Source organism: Chionomys nivalis, chromosome 5 (assembly GCF_950005125.1).
Source record: "Chionomys nivalis chromosome 5, mChiNiv1.1, whole genome shotgun sequence".
NCBI lineage: Eukaryota > Metazoa > Chordata > Mammalia > Rodentia > Cricetidae > Chionomys > Chionomys nivalis.
In genome coordinates this window covers 22,546,218-22,566,228 of record NC_080090.1, presented here as the reverse complement: position 1 = coordinate 22,566,228, position 20,011 = coordinate 22,546,218, and the positions used below count along the sequence as shown (strand labels likewise).

Sequence of the window (20,011 nt, the reverse complement as noted above, 5' to 3'; positions counted from 1 at the left end):
CCTATAGCAGAGCAGAATTTAGCTGGGCAGAGAAAACTAAACTGAATACTGGAAGAAAGAAGGGCAGAGTCAGAGAGACATCATGTAGCCCCACTGGAGACAGACTCCAGAACCTTAGCTAGTAAGCCACAGCTATCTAGACATATACAGATTAATAGAAATGAGTTAAATTAATATGTAAAAGTTAGCCAATAAGAAGCTAGAGCTAATGGGTCAAGAAGTGATTTAATTAATACAGTTTCTGTGTGATTATTTTGGTTCTGGGCAACTGGGACAAAGAAGCAGCCTCCCTCCCTCCAACAGAGTTTTGGTTAAATGACCTAATGATTCTCTGGATTTCCTCTGTGCCTGTTGTTATATTCACCTTTTCATTTCTGATTTTGTTAATTTGGATGTTCTCTCTCTCTCTGCCTTTTGATCAGTTTTGATGAGTTTGTCTGTCTTGCTTTTTTTTTTTTAAAGAACCAGCTCTTTAATTGATTCTTTGTTTCTATTTTATTCATTTCAGCCCTCCATTTGATTATTTACTGTCATCTACTCCTCCTGGGTCAGTCTGCTTTTATTGTTTTAGAGCTTTCAGGTGTGCTGTTAAGTCCTAGTGTGAGCTTTCTCTAGTTTCTTTATGTAGGCACTTAACATTGTGAACTTTTCTCTCAACACTGCTTTCATAGTATCCCATAGGTTTGGGTATGTTGTGCCCTCATTTTCTTTAAATTCCAAGAAGTCTTTATTTTCCTTCTTTCTTTCTTCCTTGACCCAGTGGTGGTTCAATAGAGCACTGTTCAATTTCCATGAGTTTGTAGGCTTTCTGCAAGTAGCATTGTTGTTAAATTTTAACTTTAAATTATGGTAATCCAATAAAATAGAGGGGGTTACTCCATTTTTTTTGTATCTGTTCAGTTTTGCTTGTTACTGAGTATGTGGTCTGTTTTAGAGAAGGTTCCATGAGAAGAAGTTATGTTCTTTATGTTTGGGCAGAATGTCTTGTAGATGTCTGTTAAGTCCATTTGAGTCATGACATATGTTAGTTGTCTTATTTCTCTGTTAAGTTTCTATCTGGTTGGCCTGTCCATTGTGGACAGTGGGGTATTGAAATCTCCTACAATTAGTGTATGGGGTTTGGTGTGTGATTTAAGCTTTAGTAATGTTTCTTTTACATATGTGGGTGCTCTTGTATTTGAGGCATAGATGTTCAGGATTGAGTCTTCATCTTGATGAATTGTTCCTATTATGAGTATAAAGTGTCCTTCTTCATCTCTTCTGATTGATTTTTAGTTTGAAGTCTATTTTGTTAGATGTTAGGATAGCTACACCCACTTTTTCTTAGGTCCATTTGATTGGAAAATCTTTTCCCAACAGTTTACTCTGAGGTAATGTCTGTCTTTGTGGTTGAGGTGTGTTTCTTGTATACAATGGAAGAATGGATGCTGGTTTTGTATTCATTCTCTTAGCCTGTGTCCTTTTATAGGTGAATCAAGAGCACTGATATTAAGAGATACTAATTACCAGTGATTGTTAGTTCCTGTTATTTTTTGGTGGTAGTGTTGGTGTGTTTCTTTTCTTTGGGGTTTGTTGGTGTAAGGTTATCATTTGCCTGTGTTTTTGTGGGTGCAGTTAGCTTCCTTGGGTTGGAATTTTCCTTCTAGTACTTTCTTTATGGTTGTATTTATGGATAGGTATTTTAAAAATCTGTTTTTGTCGTGGAATATCTTATTTTCTCCATCTCCATTGAATGCTTTTCTAGGTATAGTAGTCTGGGCTTGCATCTGTGGTCTCTTAGTATCTGAAGCACATCTGTCCAGGACCTTCTGACTTTCATGGTTTCCATGGAGAAGTTGGGTGTAATTCTGATAGTTCTGTCTTATATGTTACTTGGTCTTTTTCCTTTTCAGCTCTTAATATTCTCTCTTTATTCTGTATGTTTAGTGTTTTGATTATTATGTGGTGAGGGGATTTTTTTTTTGGTCTAGTCTATTTGGTGTTCTGTAAGCTTCTTGCACCTTCATAGGGATATCCTTCTTTAGATTGGGAATGTTTTCTTCTATGATTTTATTGAATATATTTTCTGTGCCTTTAAGCTGGAGTACTTCTCTTTCTTCTATCCCTATTCTTCTTAGGTTTGGTCTTTTCATGGTGTCCCAGATTTCTTGGATGCTTTGTGATAAGAATTTTTTGGGTTTAATGTTTTCTTTAACCAATACTACTTCTTCTATAGTATCTTCAACACCCAAGATTCTCTCTTCCATCTCTTGCATTCTGTTGGTGATGTTTGCCTCTGTAGTTCCCATTCCTTTAACCAGACTTTCCATATCCAGAATTCCCTTGGTTTGTGTTTTCTTTATTGCCTCTGTTTCAGTCATCAAGTCTTGAACTCTTTGCTTCACCTGCTTGATTTTTTCTTGGGATTCTTTCAGAGATTTATTAATTTCTTCCAATTTTTCTTTTTCTTTTTCTCTGTTTTTTAAAGGAAGTTTCTCATTTCCTCTTTAAAGATTTCCATCATCCTCATAAGCTATGTTTAAAATCATTTTTTTCTTCTTCTTCTGAGTTAGGATGATCAAGTCTTCCTGTTGTATGACCACTGAGTTTTGGTGTTACTGTGCCGCTCTTTAGGTTGTTTGATGAATTCTCGCATCCTATCCATCTCTTCCTTCATTTGTTGCCGAGAGTGTCTTTGCCTCTTGGTTCAATCCTTGCAGTAGCTGTCTGTGTCTTTGGGAACTGTTTTTGATATTCTCTGTAACGCCACTGTCTATGTCACTGAGATCTCTATTGGTCCTCTGTCTTAGCCTGCTCTCTTGGATCACTCTCTTGGTTCACTCTGTGCAGTCACAGCTTGTGCTTCAGAGTTCCTCTCTTGGTTCCCTCTTTTGGTTCTCCCTCTTGGTTCTCTTTCTTGGTCCTCTCTATGTAGTAGCAGACTGTGTTTCAGAGTTCCACTGGGGTTGTGAGGGGATAGGAGGATTTCAGGGCAGGAGTGGGACTTGTAGCTTGCAAGGTCCAATGAATGGTATGGGGGTATTGGAGCAGCCTACCTGTAGAAATCTCCAGGTGTGTTTCTTTTATGCAGCAGAAGGATGAATCCTGTTTTCACATCTATTCTCTTAGCCTGTGTCTTTTTAGGTGAATTGAATCCATTGATATTAAGAGATATTAATGACCAGTGATTGTTAATTCCTGCTATTTTTTGGTGCTAGTGTTTATGTGTTTCTCTTCTTTGGAGTTTTGCTGATATGAGGTTGTCTGTTGCCTGTGTTTTTAGTGGATGCAGCTAGCTTCCTTGGGTTGGGATTTTCCTTCTGTTACTTTATGTAAGGCTGGTTTTCTTGATAGGTATTGTTTAAATCTGATTTTGTCATGGAATATCTCATTTTCTCCATCAATGGTGATTCAAAGCTTTGCTGTTTATAATAGTCTGGGCTTGTATCTGTGGTTTCTTAGTGTCTGCAGCAATCTTTCTAGGACCTTCTGGTTTTCATTGAGAAGTCAGGTGTATTTCTAATAGGTCTGCCTTTATATGACACTTGGAATTTTTCCTCTGCAGCTCTTAATATTCTCTCTTTATTCTGTATGTTTAGTGCTTTGATTACTATATGGTGATGATTTTTTTTTGTCCAGTCTATTTGGTGTTCTGTAAGCTTCTTATATGTTCACAGGTATGTCCTTCTTTAGGTTGGGAAAATTTTCTTCTATGATTTTGTTGAATGAATTTTCTGTGCCTTTGAGCTGGACTTCTTCTTCTTCTATTCCTATTCTTTTTAAGATTGGTCTTTTAATGGTGTCCCAGATTTCCTGGATATTTTGTGTTAAGAATTTGTTGGATTTAGCTTTTTGTTTCACTGGTAAATCTATTTCCTCTACCATATCTTCAACTCTTGAGACTCTCTCTTTTATCTTTTGTAATCTGTTGGTTATGCTTGCATCTGTAGTTCCTGTTCATTTACCCAAATTTTACATTTCCAGAATTCCTTTGGTTTGTGTTTTCTTTATTCTTTATTTCCTCAATTCCAATTTTCAAATCCTGAACTGTTTGAACTGTTTGTCTCACCTGCTCGATTGTTTTTTTTCTTGGGTTTCTTGGCTTTCTTCAAGAGGTTTATTCATTTCTTCCAATATTTTCTTTGTCTTTTTTTCCATTTCTTTAAGGGATTTTTCATTTCTTCTTTAAGGTTCTCTATCATCTTTAGACATTTTTCTGCCTTTTCTGGATTAGGATGTTCAGGTCTTCCTTTTATAGGACCACTAGGTTCAGGTGTTGCCACATTGCTCTTTAGGTTGTTGAATGCATTCTTACATTGGCACCTACCCATCTCTTCCTCCAAGGAAAGCAGGTAGGGCCTGTGCTTCAGGATGTCTCTCTTCCTCTAATTGGTGCTGGTGGGACCTCTGCCTTAGGTGGTCACTCTTTCTCCTGGTGCAGGTGGGCCATTCCTCTGGTAGATGCTGATGCGGTTCTGGGGGCTCCTCTCCATCTGTAGTCAATGCCAAAGCTCCAGTGGTCGTAGGTGCTGTGGTGAATAGTTACAGGTGTGGGGAGGCTGCTCTGGGGTTTCTGGGGTTTGGTGGTTGGGGATGGGGCACAGGATGTTCCTCCATGAGTTAGGGCCTGGAGAGCAGGGCTGTCCAGTTGGGAACCCAGACACTCACTTCTCCAGGAAAAGCCAGGGTCAAGGCTCTGGTAGTCAGAGATGTGGTGGGGGATGGCTGTGGGTGTGGGAGACTGTTCCCAGGTCCATGGGGCCTAACTGTATGTGTGGGGGGGCATGGAATGAGCCTGTGGGGGCTAGAGTCCAGAGAGATGGGTCCGGTCCTCCAATCGAGAACCCAGACAAGCACCTCTTCAGGGGGCAGCCAGGGCCAAGGCTCTTGTGGTCAGAGACATGGTAGGGGATGACTGATGGTGTAGAGAGACTGTGTTTCCCATTTTTTTAATGTGGGAAAAAACTCTCTCCTTAAACTAATTACTCCCTTCAAGAATTTCCAATTTTCTCACCAAATCTGCTGACGACGATGATGAAGATGTGAAGCTGACTGCTGCTGCATACAATAGTATAAGCCTGACCAAATGCCAAGGTAGCTACCAAATTTGGCAGCAGCCTAAGAAGTGGGTCCATCGAAAGCCCACCAGGAGAGAGGAAAGGAAAACCTATCTGGTAGGGCAGTGAATCCAGCCGCATGTAGTTCTGGCTTGCATTGGTGGCTGTAAAGTCATAGGCAAATGGCTGTTTTTGTGAATTTGTACCCCAAAAGTTGGGCACCAGATGGAACATGATTTCTATTTGGTCTTAATAATAATTCTCTGAGTCAGCCATCAGGGGGCGAAAGTTGAAGGATCAGAGAAGTAGAGCAGCTGGCCACTAGAGTTCTTACCTCTACCAATTCTTAGACCAAACAGGTGATCCTATCCTCAGACAGTCTCGTCAGACTGACTGCTCAGACTGCATCTTCAGACTGACTCCTCTGCTCCTGTCTCCCCCTGCCTTCTGTTCCTCTCTGCACAGCCATGTCCCATTATGTCTCCACCTCCTTAATGAAAGTCATGTGACTCCCAAATACTGTGATTGAAGGTGTGAACCACCACCACTTGGCTCTGTTTCTCTTTTAGACTGGACCAATTTTGTGTAGCTCAGGGTGGCTATGAACTAACAGAGATCCCTCTGCCTCTGTTTCCTGAATGCTGGGATTAAAAGTGTGCACCACCACTGCCTGGCCTCTATGGCTAACTAGTGTGGATAGTTCTACACTCTGATCTTCAAGCAAGCTTTATTAGTTAGATCATAAACAAAGTTATCACCACAGACAAATTGAGAAAGTCAGTATTGTCTTCCTCCACATCGTTTCTGGGCATTAAACTCAGGTTGGTGGTGAGTGTCTTTACTCAATGAGCCATCTCATTGGCTCTGTCCATCTTATTTTTTGAGACAGGGACTCTTCCTGAGCCTGGATTTTGCTGAAATAGTTAGACCAGCTGTCCAGCAAGTCCCAGGGATCCATCTATCTCTGCTTCATCAGGGATGTGATTAAAGGTACATGCTGCTGTACCCAACTTTTATGTGTGCAGGGGATCCAAACTTATGCTAGAGCAGTGTAACAACTAATCTTGGTCGTCAAGTTCATTACATCTGGAATCAGCTAAAACTGAAGCAACTGGACGTGCTTGTGTTGGATTTTCTCGGTTGGATCATATGAGGTGAAAAGATGCACCCTAAATCTAGATGACACCTCTAGTGTCAGCCCACATAAAAGGACATGGAAGAAGGAAGCTTTTGGTCTTTGCCTGCTTGTCTTCACTCATGCTGGTGAGTTTGTATATCTTGTACTTGAGGCATTCCTTTGCTGGTGTTATAATGTACTTCTTTGAGATTCCTACATAGACTGAAAACTTGCAGCTCTCTAGGTTTTTGCTGGGACCACCAGACTGGGACTGTTGAGACATCCAGTCTCATGCACTCAGTAACCACTGGGTTCTTGGCTTTTCCTTTGTAGACTTGGGAGACATCCGCTGTTGGACTACTAGGACCACAATTTGTAAGCTACTCTAATGAATCCCACTCTCCTGCTCTGTACTGTTCCTTTAGAGAACCCTGAATACATCCAATAAGCCCTTTACCAAATGAGTTAATTCCCTAGCCCCTGTGAATGGATGTTTTGTTGTGAATAAATGTCATGTTGTACACACCACCCTTTCTACATCTATCAAAGTGATCATATTATGTTTATCTTCATTTTGCCATAAGCTTATCTTAAATGCCACCTTTTCATGCACAGACCTCAAACCCCAGTGATCTTATAGGAGCCCCTGGAGGAAACACCACTGAGGAGCCCCAGGTGGCTCACAGACCACCAACTTTGGGCTTGGATGCCAAAGAGCCCTTGCACAAGCAATTTCTGTCCAAGCAGATCCTATCCGTCCACTCAGCCTACAACGGTCATGCCTACTGCAGCCTCAGTCCCACGGATTCCCGCACCTCCCAGCCCTGTCTCCACTCATGAGCTCTTGCTCAGAGTTACTTCTCTGGTGCTTCATGGGACACCTGATTCCTAGGCCTCTTACTGCACAGGCTGGGTCATCCTCTCAGCCTCTACTATAGTACCACTGCAGGAGACATCATAGAATCCAGAGTGCTTCTGGGCAGTGCAGTGTCCTTCCCCACCTTCTTCTTCTTCTTCTTCTTCTTCTTCTTCTTCTTCTTCTTCTTCTTCTTCTTCTTCTTCTTCTTCTTCTTCTTCTTCTTCTTCTTCTTCTTCTTCTTCTTCTTATTTATTTATGATTTCTGTCTCCCCCCCTCCCCCAATCAACTCCCTCTCTCTCGTCAGCCCGAAGGGCAGTCAGGGTTCCCTGCCCTGTGGGAAGTCCAAGGACCTCCCCCTTCCTTCCAGGTCTAGTAAGGTGAACATCCAAACAACCTAGGCTCCCACAAGCCAGTACATGCAGTAGAATCAAAACCCAGTGCTACTGTTCTTGACTTCTCAGCAGTCCTCATTGTCCGCTATGTTCAGCGAGTCCGGTTTTATCCCATGCTTTTTCAGACCCAGTCCAGCTGACCTTGGTGAGTTCCGGATAGATCATCCCCATTATCTCAGTGTGTGGGTGCACCCCTCGCGGTCCTGAGTTCCTTGCTCATGCTCTCTCTCCTTCTGCTCCTGATTTGGACCTTGGGGTTTCAGTCTGGTGCTCCAATGTTGGACTCTGTCTCTGTCTCCTTTCATCGCCTGATGAAGGTTAATATCCAGGAGGATGACTATATGTTTTTCTTTGGGATCACCTTCTTATTTAGCTTCTCTAGGATCACGAATTATAGGCTCAATGTCCTTTATTTATGGCTAGAAACCAATTATGAGTGAGTACATCCCATATTCCTCTTTTTGGGTCTGGTTTACCACACTCAGGATAGTGTTTTCTATTTCCATCCATTTGCATGCAAAATTCAAGAAGTCATTGTTTTTTACTGCTGAGTAGTACTCTAATATGTATATATTCCATACTTTCTTCATCCATTCTTCCATTGAAGGGCATCTCGGTTGTTTCCAGGTTCTGGCTATTACAAACAATGCTGCTATGAACATAGTTGAGCATATACTTTTGTTGTATGATAGGGCATCTCTTGGATATATTCCCAAGAGTGGTATTGCTGGGTCCTGGGGTAGGTTGATCCCGAATTTCCCGAGAAACCGCCACATTGCTTTCCAAAGTGGTTGCACAAGTTTGCAGTCCCACCAGCAATGGATGAGTGTACCCCTTACTCCACAACCTCTCCAGCAAAGGCTATCATTGGTGTTTTTGATTTTAGCCATTCTGACAGGTGTAAGATGGTATCTTAAAGTTGTCTTGATTTGCATTTCCCTGATCGCTAGGGAAGTTGAGCATGACCTTAAGTGTCTTTTGGCCATTTGAACTTCTGTTGAGAATTCTCTGTTCAGCTCAGTGCCCCATTTTATAATTGGGTTGATTAGCCTTTTACAGTCTAGTTTCTTGAGCTCTTTATATATTTTGGAGATCAGACCTTTGTCAGTTGCGGGGTTGGTGAAGATCTTCTCCCAGTCAGTGGGTTGCCTTTTTGTTTTAGTGACAGTGTCCTTTGCTTTACAGAAGCTTCTCAGTCTCAGGAGGTCCCATTTATTCAATGAGGCCCTTAATGACTGTGCTGCTGGGGTCTTCCCCACCTTCTTAACCAAGCAGAAAAGACAAGCAATGCCCCAAAAGGAATTTGGTGCCTGTTTGTCCTTCAAACAGAGAAAGACAATGAGCTCAGTGGAGCCCTGAGAGAGGGAGGGGCACTGTTTGGAAAGAGAAGTCCCAGCACAAGTCAATAAAAAGTTTAGGGTGGTTTGACTAATTTATCCTCAAATGACAATGATGTTGTGAAGTAACCCCTTCAGAGGACACACAGACTCTTAAAGCCAACAAAAAGTCTTTATTCACTGACTGCAGACTAGGAAATCATGTGGTCCAAATTGTGTAGCCACAAGCCTTACTGTTCTTGACTTTTTATACAAAAAACCATATCCTGGTTGGCACACATCAATTATTAAAAACAGCAGTAAGCAAAGCTAAAAATGTAAAAAAGCAAGGTTAGTACACTTAGGGACTATTCCAGAACTAGGAATTATAATGATTACGACTTTGTTCTCAGTTTGGCAGGTGTAGGGGTCTATGTGATGGGCTCTTAGGTTACAATGGTGCCTTGGTACAACTAACATGGCACCAGTTGTGCTAAGTTCTGAGAGTGCTACAATGGTTCCCAGATCACTCATTCGATGCATGATCAGTACACTCTTCCTCTGGTTCTCCATCTCTTCTGTCCCAGCGTCATTTCTCTGCTCTCTGAGTATCACTGCTGTTTGCACTTTCCCGCAGTGGAATGGAGTCCTTCCTCCCAGGTGTGGTTTCATCCTTGTACATAGTGTTATCTCAGTGTGATAACAAGGCTGCTGCATTGTTTACATGGCTCCTTTGGCAGTTACTATGAAACTTTCATCAGACTGTATTTGTTAAGCCAATATTTTCTTTGTAAATTTACACAGCTCCATAAGTTCTAACAAAAGAGAGTAGGACTACATCTGGGTCTAAGACCAGTGTTCAAATTAAGTGTATACTTTCTGTAGCACTAGACTTAGCACTTACTGTCTCTAATGATGGTAACAGTTTGTGTTCATACAGTGCCATATTTTTGTTTGGGATTCATCCTACACAGTACAGTTGTTCATCAACATGTCTTTGATTCCATGAGAAATGCTCATTCTGATGTCAGCAGCAAGTTGCTACAATGGGAAAAAGAACTTCCTGGAAGCCCGAGACTTAGCTGAAATTCAGGATCTGATACTACTTAGATACAACTGATTTCCATGTTAGCTTTATATCCAATAAAAATATTCCTTTCATTATAATAATTGATCTGTCACTATAGTGTAGATTTTAGATTTCATATTTAACCATTCTGTCTAGCAGCTATAGTTTAGGTTTCTATCTAACCTGGAGAAAACAACTTATTTCTTCTTCGTTTCATCTCTCTGAACCTCAGTATTTCCACCAAACATTTATAACAAATTCTACCCTAAGGGGGTGGTCTGAGGAGTGAAAGGAAAAGCCCCCAAAAAGAATGGATGCAGACACAGAGCAAGTATTATGCCTTTCCTCTTTTGAAAGAATCTCTCCTGTACTTCCAAGTCTCTGAGGGAAGGAGGCAGAGACCTAGGTGCTGGAAAACTAAAGGGGGTGATCCTTACTTCTACCCTTCTGGCAACCCATAATACTGGCAGATGCTTTGGATACAGCCAATTGAATGCTTAGACTGGAATTCCGACTCTTGAGGTGGAGAAAGAAAACGTTATGCATTTAATATGGAATGTCTACTACAGGCTTGTGCATTGATTGCTTGGTCCCAATTTGGTGCCACAGAAGCTAGAGGCAGTGGATTCCCTGGAACTAGAGTTCTAGGCAGCCATGAGTCACCTGACAAGATTGCTAGGGATCAAACTTGAGTCCTCTGGAAGAGCCGTTCCTTTCCTTAAACACTAAGTCATTTCTCCAGTGGGACGCCATGAGAATAATGGCATATGTCAGTTGTCTGTCAGGGTAGGCCAGGAGTCAAGTCAAATCACCTTCTCAGTGAGGTCCTCCTGGCAGCCTTCTCTGGATTAGAGGGTCCCCTCTGTGCTTCCCTAGCTCCATGACATAGGCTTTCCTAGAACTTGTCCCCTTTGCACTGGCAAAGCCTGCAGTTTTAGAACGTGACTCATCTGTTTGGCTTTTCACAGTGCAGCAATCCTTACTGAACTAGTTACTGGACTCAGTGCTGGGGAGCACGTCAAAGACAGACATGTTCTGCAGATGGTCTGCACACTCCCAGTCAACTGTCCTGTAAGGGAGAGGTGGGTAAGGGAAGAACTGGGAGAGGAGGGAGGGGAGGCTGCTGTCAGGATGTAATATGTGAGAGACGAATGAATAAAAAAGAAGTATTTCTGTATCAGAATCTGCATCCACGATATCCCAGGAGAATCAAATAGGGATGCAGAAACTCTTTTGAAATCTCCCACCCCTGAACATAAAGAATTCATGAAGACACCCAAACATGCAATGAACATGATTTATTCTTTTTTCCCATGTCATTAGCATTTTAGTTACTAGGTAATATTTTTTTTCTGTGCATGTGAGTCCACAGACTAGAGAAGTCTGGGTCCCACACCCCAAAGTTCTCAACGGTAGAACAGAAACACGGCTGCTTCAGTTATCTCCCTGCTACTGCTGTACCCACTGTGAGTTCCATATCCATTCCAATCAAATGCAGAGAAGTCACCACACTGCATGGGGTCACCTTCTGGGAAGTATCCTCCTCCACCAATGCAGTGCTGAAAAACAGGGGAAGGAAATAGCAATGAGAGGTGTTATGTTTTGGATATGAAGTTTCTTATCAAAAGATGTTATATTGAAGACCTGATCCACAAGATAAGTAATATTCAGAGGCAGAACTTTGGGGAAGGAACTAAATATGAGGACTCTGCTTTCATCAGTTAGTTAATCACTAACAGAGTCACCATTTTGAACTGACTATTGGGAGGTGGTGGTGGTATGGAAGGGGGTGTCTGGTTAGAGAAAATAGATCACTGAAGGTGTGAGTGGCATGTTTTGAAGGGTGTCTTTCCCTGGCCTTTCTTGGGTCCTTGAAAACTGTGACATGGGTCATATTACTCTGATATGTCTTCTTGCATGATATTTCTGCCCCACTATGGATTTAAAAGCAATAGAGTCAAATGACTATGGGTTAAAATCTTGGAAACCATCAAGCTAACAAAGTCCTTAGTCTTAGGGTGACATTTGCTGTGACGAAACATCATCAACACAGCAACTTGGGGGAGAAAAGAGTTTATTTGGCTCATAGTTTCACATCATTGTTCATCATTGAAGGAACTCAGGACAGGAATTCAAACCGGACAGGAACCTGGAAGCAGGAACTCATATTGAGGTCATGAAGAAGTGAAGCTTTATGGCTTGCTTCTCATGGCTTGCTCAGTCTGTTTGCTTATAGAACTCAGGGCCACCAGACCAAGGGTGGTGCCACCATTTATCAGACAGTAATTAAGCAAATGTTCTGCAGGCTTGCCTACAGCCTGCTCTTATGAAGGCATTTTCTCAATGGAGGTTTTCTCATCTCAGATGACTATAGTTTGTGTCAAGTTGTCATAAAACTAGCCAGCACACTTCTTTCCATGTATTGTTTCTCTCAGGTATTTATCACAGAGGCAAAACCCACTAATAAAGCTAATGAGCTCAGAGACATCTCAAAAACTAAGTTCAGTGTGATTCTTTGTCCTTCATCAGATTCTGCTTTGGAAGTATTGCTCTATTTGATTCATAAACCCCACTTCCATAGACTCTAGTAGCATCACTGTCTCTTCCTACCTTTCCTTCAGCTTCTCTGAGCCTTTGTTCTCAGCTTCTTTGGCTAGTCTTTTCCTTCATGAATTCCTTAATTGTTACTTCTCAGGGGGCACACATTTACAACTCACTTATGATTTGTGTTATCCCTTTAACTTTAGTTATGAACAATTCACTGATTGCTTAAAAATTCCTATCTCCAATCCAGATATTTCTTAAGTTTAATGCTTAGAGATTGGACTGCCATTTATAATCACTACTCAGGGTCTTCATACTCCACATCACAAAAAACAAACAAATATTAAAAGCACAGTTACTTACAGCTGCGCATAACTTAAAAATGGGGATTTATTTGGGGGAAGTAAATTGGCAAGTTTGCCATCGTGAATGTCATAGGCTGTACTTACACAAGCTAGAATGACTATGCTGTTTGTATGCAATACAAAACTCCGGGATCCCCTTCATATTCAAAGGCCATCAATGATCAAAGCATGTAACACTGGGGCTGAAGAGATAGTTCTGTGTTTTAGAGCACTTGCTGCTCTTGCAGAGGACCAGGTTTGGGTCCCAGAACCCATATGGGCTCGTAACTGTTGTAACTCCAGTTCCTGGATATAGAATGCCCTCTTCTAGCTCAAGTGCACCGGGATCTCAAGCAATACACATACATATATGCAGGCAAAACTAATAAAATACTAATAAAATAAATACATCTGAAACAAGACAAAACAAAATCCCACCCAAACAGGCTAGTAGCTTGAGGGCTGGAAGATGGCCCAAAGGTTAAGACATCTTACTACCCTACCATAGAACCAATGTTCAGATCCCACCATCCATATCAGATGCCAGCACCAAATCATAAGACTTTAACTCCAACTCCCAGGGATCAAATGTGTCCTTTTGACTTCTGTGATCATTTGAATATACATGTGCACACATACAAGCAAAGTCAAATAAATGTTTTAAGAATCCAACATCATATGTCTGTATATCCCTCATTGATCCCAAACATATTAATCACCCAGACCTCTTGGCTTACTATTTAATATTCATCTACTCAAACAAAAACCATGAAATTATTCAAAATTACTTCTCTTTACACTCTCTGTGTTCTAATATTAATACATTTAAAAATCTTTGGAGCTCATTAGTACCCACTGTTCCCTGAAATGTCCATCACATTATATCAGGCTCTTATTTGGACCATGGACTATTGGACCACTTCAATATTTATTTCCTTATGCTTAGTCTTTCTTCCATTACAGTCTGTGACCTCTAGTCTACCTGTGTCATCTTTGAAAAAAAATAATGATCATATCAACCTTATGTGCATACTAAAACTTTATATTGTTGCCCATGACTTATACAGCCCCCAAACCACTGCTGTGATGTAAAAGTGCTGTGTGATCTACTTTATGTTAACATTTCTAAAGGACCTCTTCCTGTATCCCACATCCATCTTACATACCAAAAATGAAAACAGCTTGCTGCTCCCCCAATACCATATGCTCTCCCCATTCCATCATTCCACATCACAGTGATAATGCCCTCTTTGATAATAAAACTGCTCCATCTTGACCAGATGAGGGACAAGCTAATGACTGAGGAATGAATAGACACAAATCTATAGGATCACCTGCCAGGATCTGACAACACTATTCTCGGACTGTTACTTTAGGGATGGTTGGACCCCAAAAGAACATGCTAATTTAGTTTTTAAAGGTAAGGTTTTAATTTTTTTTTTTTGACTTGGAACTCACTGTGTAGAACAGGATGGCCTCAAATTCACAGAGCCCTGCAGGTTTCTACCACCTGAGTTCTGGGATTAAAGATGTGCATCACCCTGCTTGGCCAGAACATGCTAACTTGTTACAGCTTTCACTGTGGCAATAAAAGGGCCCCATCCTCAATGTGCTTTTGGGAACAAATTTTTAAAAAACAAAACAAAACGTTATGAGTCTAATGATCACAGGCTCAAGGATCATCAGGTTGCTGTAGTGGAACTGAGTTCACCTGACTTGACACTTAGTTACTATGCCAACATCCAACAAGAGAAATTCCCTGTGATAGGGAGGAGAATGGCCTGGGTAAGGTTTACCAGATGTCCAAGACTCTCCTAGTCACCCCTTTACACAATACAAATCTGTACAACCCCCCAAAAAGAATGGAAAGGATATGTTTCACTCTGAAAGCTTAATTCTGGGTGGAAATTAACTCTCTAACAATTTCAGCCTCCAAAGGTTTGCACATACTTCCTGAATAAAAGTGTCACCCTCATTCCAGGTAACTGAGTGTTTTGTCTTAAAATCTAAACAAAACGCAACAGTGCATTAGAAGTTTGTAATGTTGACTATATTTCAACAAGTACTATCTGTGTCTAGACAGAAGTTCTGATCCCTGAGACAAAACAAGGTATAGAGAAAGGCCACACACCTGTATATGCATGCACACTAATATGACAGTCTCCCATACTCAATATACACAGAAACACCGTCTTATTCAAGAGTCTCTTTGGTCACTACAGACTTACAAACTCAGTGTTACATCCAGTGACCTTCATCCCAGCACACAAAGCATTGGCTGCTCCCTCATTATTAAATACTCTGAATTGGATGTATCCTGCAGTGAATTCATCTGAAAACAAGAGACAGAAAACAGCATTCAAGGAAAATGCTAGAAATATTTATCATTCCAGAGGTTAGTGATACCAGGTTCAGGATATACAGTCTAAAATATCAGCACCATCAGAGGAGCCTCATCTATTCCCATCCACAGACCCCAAGAACCAGTCTTTGAAAAAAAGTCCCCATCTGCCAGAGCTTGAGTGGAGAAATTTCTGATATGGCAAGGTCTCTACTGAATATCTCTTAGGGCTTGCCACAGCAGTTAGCAAGTGCATCCATTCTGGTCCTGTTCACATTTATCTTGCTAACTTTTCTTTAAAGCCTTACATCCCAAGAATAAATAAGAAGAGCTTTGAATTATACAGGTCAGGATTAGCATTTACAAAGGGCACATGCTACATATTAGTCATATTAAGCAACATGGCTGTCATCCTAACAACTGAAATAAATCTTCATTTTTTTTCTGTTGTTTTGTCCTGTGCACATGGACCTGGTTTGTTCCTAAGAAACCTTTGACTGATAATGAGGTTGCCAAGAGTAGATTTCAGAATCATGTTTCCCCAATGCAAATGCCAACTCTCCAGTTTATACCCTGTGCTCTCGGGCAAGTTCCTGGACTCAGTGCTCCAGTCTCCTAATCTGTAGAGTGGGTTAGTGATAGTTGAGAGCCCAAGGGCAATCAACTGAATGGAGTGAATCAAAACACAAACTCTTACAGAGAGAAGCAGGCTGTGGTGGATGGTAAATGGCTGCTACTTATCATAACTGAGTTTATCACGTGTCCTGCAGAGGATTCAGTCACATTAGAGACTCACTCTGGCCATAGGGGGAGTAATAAGAGGCTGTCTTCTGAGCATCACCAAAGTCATAGAGCACTGGTGTTGCTGGGCCATTGTCAGTCCAACACCTCCCTCTTCCATATTTCACAGGGTAAATCTACAAGAAACAAAAGAAGTCACTGGGTAAGGATGGCAGCATTGGCAATCTTAGGCACACTAAGCTATACAGAGAAGCACAGCATGTGTTCAGTAACGGATGTTTCCCAACCAGTCAGATAAGAAAGAATTCTTCCCTTTGTCTGTGTCTCTCTGACACCCTAGACCCTTCCCCCTTTTCTTTTCTTTCCCCTCCGTGCTTTTTTCCTCTCTTCTCTTTTACACATACCCCTACTCTTTGGCTTCCTTGGCCCATTACACTTTAGAATAAGGGAAACATGGAACACAATCTGCCAAACCTCAAACACCTGCCTCTCTCTACACACAAATGAAAAACAGCTTCAGACAACAGTTTCGAGTACCTGGTACAGGCCAAACAGGTTATGGCCCATATGCTTCAGGAAGCCACTGTAGGTGTGGTATCTCAGCAGGGAGCTGTTCCTCCAATCTTCCAGGGGGCTATTGTTGGGCACATGCCAGATCCCCAGGTTCTCAGCCTGGATGTCGAAGTAGCCAGGGTTCTGGAAAGCAACCAACACTGAGCCTGACCAGATCAGGAGATTTCGCTAAGCAGAAGACCCGCATGCACAGTGTCCAGCACAGCTGGTATCTCTGGGCTCCAGGTGGACAGAGGGACAGCCATGTTCAGATGTCATTATTTCCAAGGACAATGGTCCCACCACCACCACCTACTTACCAAAAACCCTACTTGGAAGGATGCTGAGATTCAAGGTAAGCACTTTTCACTTCTTCAGCCCTGTGTTGAAGGACAACCTTCCCACCCTCTCCAGGGCATCCTTGAGCTACACTCGCATCCTCACGCTTCCAAAAGTGACTACAGATGCACCTACCTTGTAGTCATCACTTGTGGCCCCCTCTGCAGTCCCAAAGGTGTTGTAGTTGGCCCAGTTGCCATCCCCCTCTGGGTAGTCTGCTCTGCTGCCTTGCTGACTGGACCAGCGATCGCCCACCGTGCACTTCCCACCCATGTTGTTCTCGTGCACACTGGCCACCAGGGTCCAGCCACCACCATCAGTGGTCATGTCACAGAAGGTCTGGTAGATGGCACTGTTCTCCGTGTAGAGGAAGTAGAGGCCATCTGTAGAGAGAAGCAGTCCACAGTCCTGTGTGCAGGCTCATTGTCCATCTCTGTTCCAGAAGCAGAACGGCTCTAAGGACCACAAACATGGCTAATGCCCCATACCCTGAGTGTCCCACCACAGGTGTCCCTGGGATTGTGCCTGAGTTCAGAAAGCCATGCTTCTGTGACTGAGGCAGAACACGGAATTACGCAAACTGACAGGGATGTTTCTCCTAAAGTTAACCATATTATTATCAAAGGACTTAGCAACTCCACTTGGTAGACAACCAAAGAACTGAGAACAGGGACTCAGATATGGACATTCATGTTTGTTACAGCTCTGGTCACAAGACCTGGAAGGCAGAAACAAGTCAAGTATTTCTCCACTAAAAAGGAATAAGCAAAATATATGCTGTCTAGTAAGCAGAATCATATGTTGTGTATATTCCTATATATCCCATATATCAAAGAGAATGAAGTGAACTGGAGAAATGGCTCAGTGGTTAAGAGCATGTACTGCTATAGCAGAGGATTTGGGATAGCTTCCCAGCACTCACATTTGACAGTGTACAAGTCCTTATCACTCCAGCTCCAGAGGACTAGATGGCCTCTTCTGGACTCTGCAGGTACCTGCCTACCTGCACATATATGTACACGTTCCCAAACACAGACGTACATCTGTGCAAGAATATTATCATTAATATAATAATAATTAATTTTTTTAAAGTAAAGGTAACTCTTTTACAACACTTAAGTACCTTGAAACTTGCTAATGTAATGAGGAGGATACCTTATATGAGATAATAAGAATTGACATATTCATAGATGTAGGAAACAAAACAGCAGCTCACAGGGAATACAGGAATTTGTTACTTGGTGGCTAGAGAATTTTTATTTAAGGAATGAAAACCTTCTGGAGATAGATAGTGGTGATCCCTCCCATTGTAAAAGTCATTCTTGATTCTTAAAATTGGTTAAGTAAAAATTTTATCCACCACGTACATTTGATCACATTTTCTATATAAAAAAAGAAAAATGATTGCAGAGGACAAGTCTGATTTGTGTTTGCATTTCTGAGACAGGGTCTCCCCAAGTAGATTTGGAGCTTTTAGTCCTCTGCCGTAGGCTCCCAAGTGTTAGGATCACAGTGTGCTCTTTAAATGTTCATCACTCACCTCGTGCCCCAGTGACCTCCTGCTTGATTTCTTTGCAGCTTCTGAACAGAAAGGAAGACACAGGATTGGTCCGGCTGTTGGTGTCCAGGTTTCCTTTAACTAGAGAAGATGCAGACTTTCACACTCATGGGACACCCAGCCTCCCCTGTCACTCATCCTAAACTCATTCCATGACTTCTCAAAGCCTTCCTCTGAGAATCAACAAGATTTCTAACTAGGAATAAAGACAAGAGATTTGAAGGTGTGGATAACTTTTTGTCTAAAGTCTTGAAAGAGAAGAATAAAGTGAAGTCCAGCTTTGCAGGTAGGAGAAATGCAGGGAGTCTAATGTGCCTGGAGCATGGGTCGTGAGGTCGACAGTGCAGAGACTGACCAAGAGACCATGGAAGGAAAAGCCTTACAAATTGGCCTCAATTTTGTAAAGTCCTCTGAAAACATAGAAGGGGTGCAAACAAATGGAAACTTTGGGGTCAAAGCTACCCAGGTCGATGTAGCTCCATGTTTACCAGTCAAGTATTTTTGGATTGTATTCAGTATGTCTGTGCCTCAGATTCCTAGTGCCTCATATCCCTCTGCCAAAGATTATCATGTAAAGATCGTGTAAGATGGCATTTAGGGACTCGTTTCTTTCCTTAAAGATACTAAAAACCCAGTAAAGGGGAATTACGCATTTTAAAATACCACTGTGTTCGTGTAGAGAGTGGAATTGAAGAAAACATTCTCTGGGAACAAACTAGACCATTCACTTGGTATTGAAACCCTAAAGCAAAGGTCCTAATCTTAAGGAGTCACTAGGATGGGACTCAGCTCTTGCAGAAGTACAGGATTGGGACCAGGACCTGTCTCAGCGATGTCATTGACACTGGCCATTTCCTTCAAGAACCAATCAGCATCCAGACTAATCTCAAAGGCATCATCTTTATGGGGATAGACTGGCTTGTATTTACATATCCAGGAATATTTATATATACACACGCATATAATACAAACATATAAATACATATACATATTATTGGAAATGCTTATATATTCTACAGTTAAACAAATAGAGGCCTTTATTTTGTAGAATGCGGGGGTGGGAGATAAGTTAGAAAGGTTGGAAGGAGGAAAAGGAATGGTACAACAATACAATTATATTTAATTTCCATTTTTTAAAAAGGCATAATCAGCCAAGCTATGTTGACCCACATCTTTAATTTCAGCTCACAGGTAGCAGAGCCAGGCATATCTCTGAGTCTGAGGCCAGTCTGGTCTACAGATGAAGTTCCAGGACAGTCAGGGCTACACAGAAAAACACAATCTCAAAAACAACAAACAAACAAACAACAACAAAATTATGATCTCTGGGCGCAGAGTCCCAGTCCTGGAAGTAACCCAGTCTAATGATGACTGTCTTTAAAGCTAGGGGGTGACCTGAGGAAACTGGGGTCCTGCACCAATACTCACCTGCACTGCAAAGTCTGGTGGCCTTGATGATAAACAGCAGGAAACCCAGTTTCATCATGGTCATCTAGAGAAAAGCAAGAAGAAGGTCACTCTCTATCCAGACCATCTTTTTCCCCATCTCTGTCTCAGCTTCTATCTAGTTCCACTTAAAGGCTCCTTCCTTTCCTTCAAACTCCTCGCATCTCTGGGTCCTAAAGCAGACCTAATCTGGAGTCCCCTTTCCTTCTTCCACTGACAGCAACTACCTTCCCCTCCATACCTGGCCAGACACTCAGAGTTGCCCACTGAGTGAGATGAGCCTCTCTCTCTCTACAGAGTCTCTAGTGTGGTCCAGGTGAAGCCCTTGTCCTTTTATGGGAAGAATCTGGTGGGAA

General features: G+C 41.9%; 1 protein-coding gene across 1 annotated transcript; it reads right to left on the bottom strand.

Annotated features, from left to right (window-relative positions):
• Positions 1-11,196: 11,196 nt before the first annotated feature.
• On the bottom strand, positions 11,197-19,695 carry LOC130874872 (intelectin-1a-like). Its single transcript, XM_057770412.1, has 7 exons — positions 19,638-19,695; positions 18,192-18,290; positions 16,787-17,034; positions 16,298-16,456; positions 15,816-15,936; positions 14,907-15,010; positions 11,197-11,349 (listed from the first exon to the last, which is right to left on the bottom strand). Exons 1-7 carry the CDS (start codon positions 19,693-19,695, stop codon positions 11,197-11,199), a joined length of 942 nt encoding a protein of 313 aa, XP_057626395.1.
• Positions 19,696-20,011: the final 316 nt, after the last annotated feature.

Bases quoted from the DNA above. Each gene is read 5' to 3' on its own strand.
- LOC130874872 (XM_057770412.1), bottom strand. From the start codon at position 19,695: ATGATGAAACTGGGTTTCCTGCTGTTTATCATCAAGGCCACCAGACTT. The intron at 17,035-18,191 runs GTGAGTGATGAA...TTCTCTCTACAG, and splicing joins GGAGGTCACTGGGGCACGAG to ATGGCCTCTACTTCCTCTAC. The intron at 15,937-16,297 runs GTACTCGAAACT...TGTTTCTTGTAG, and splicing joins ACCTGTTTGGCCTGTACCAG to ATTTACCCTGTGAAATATGG.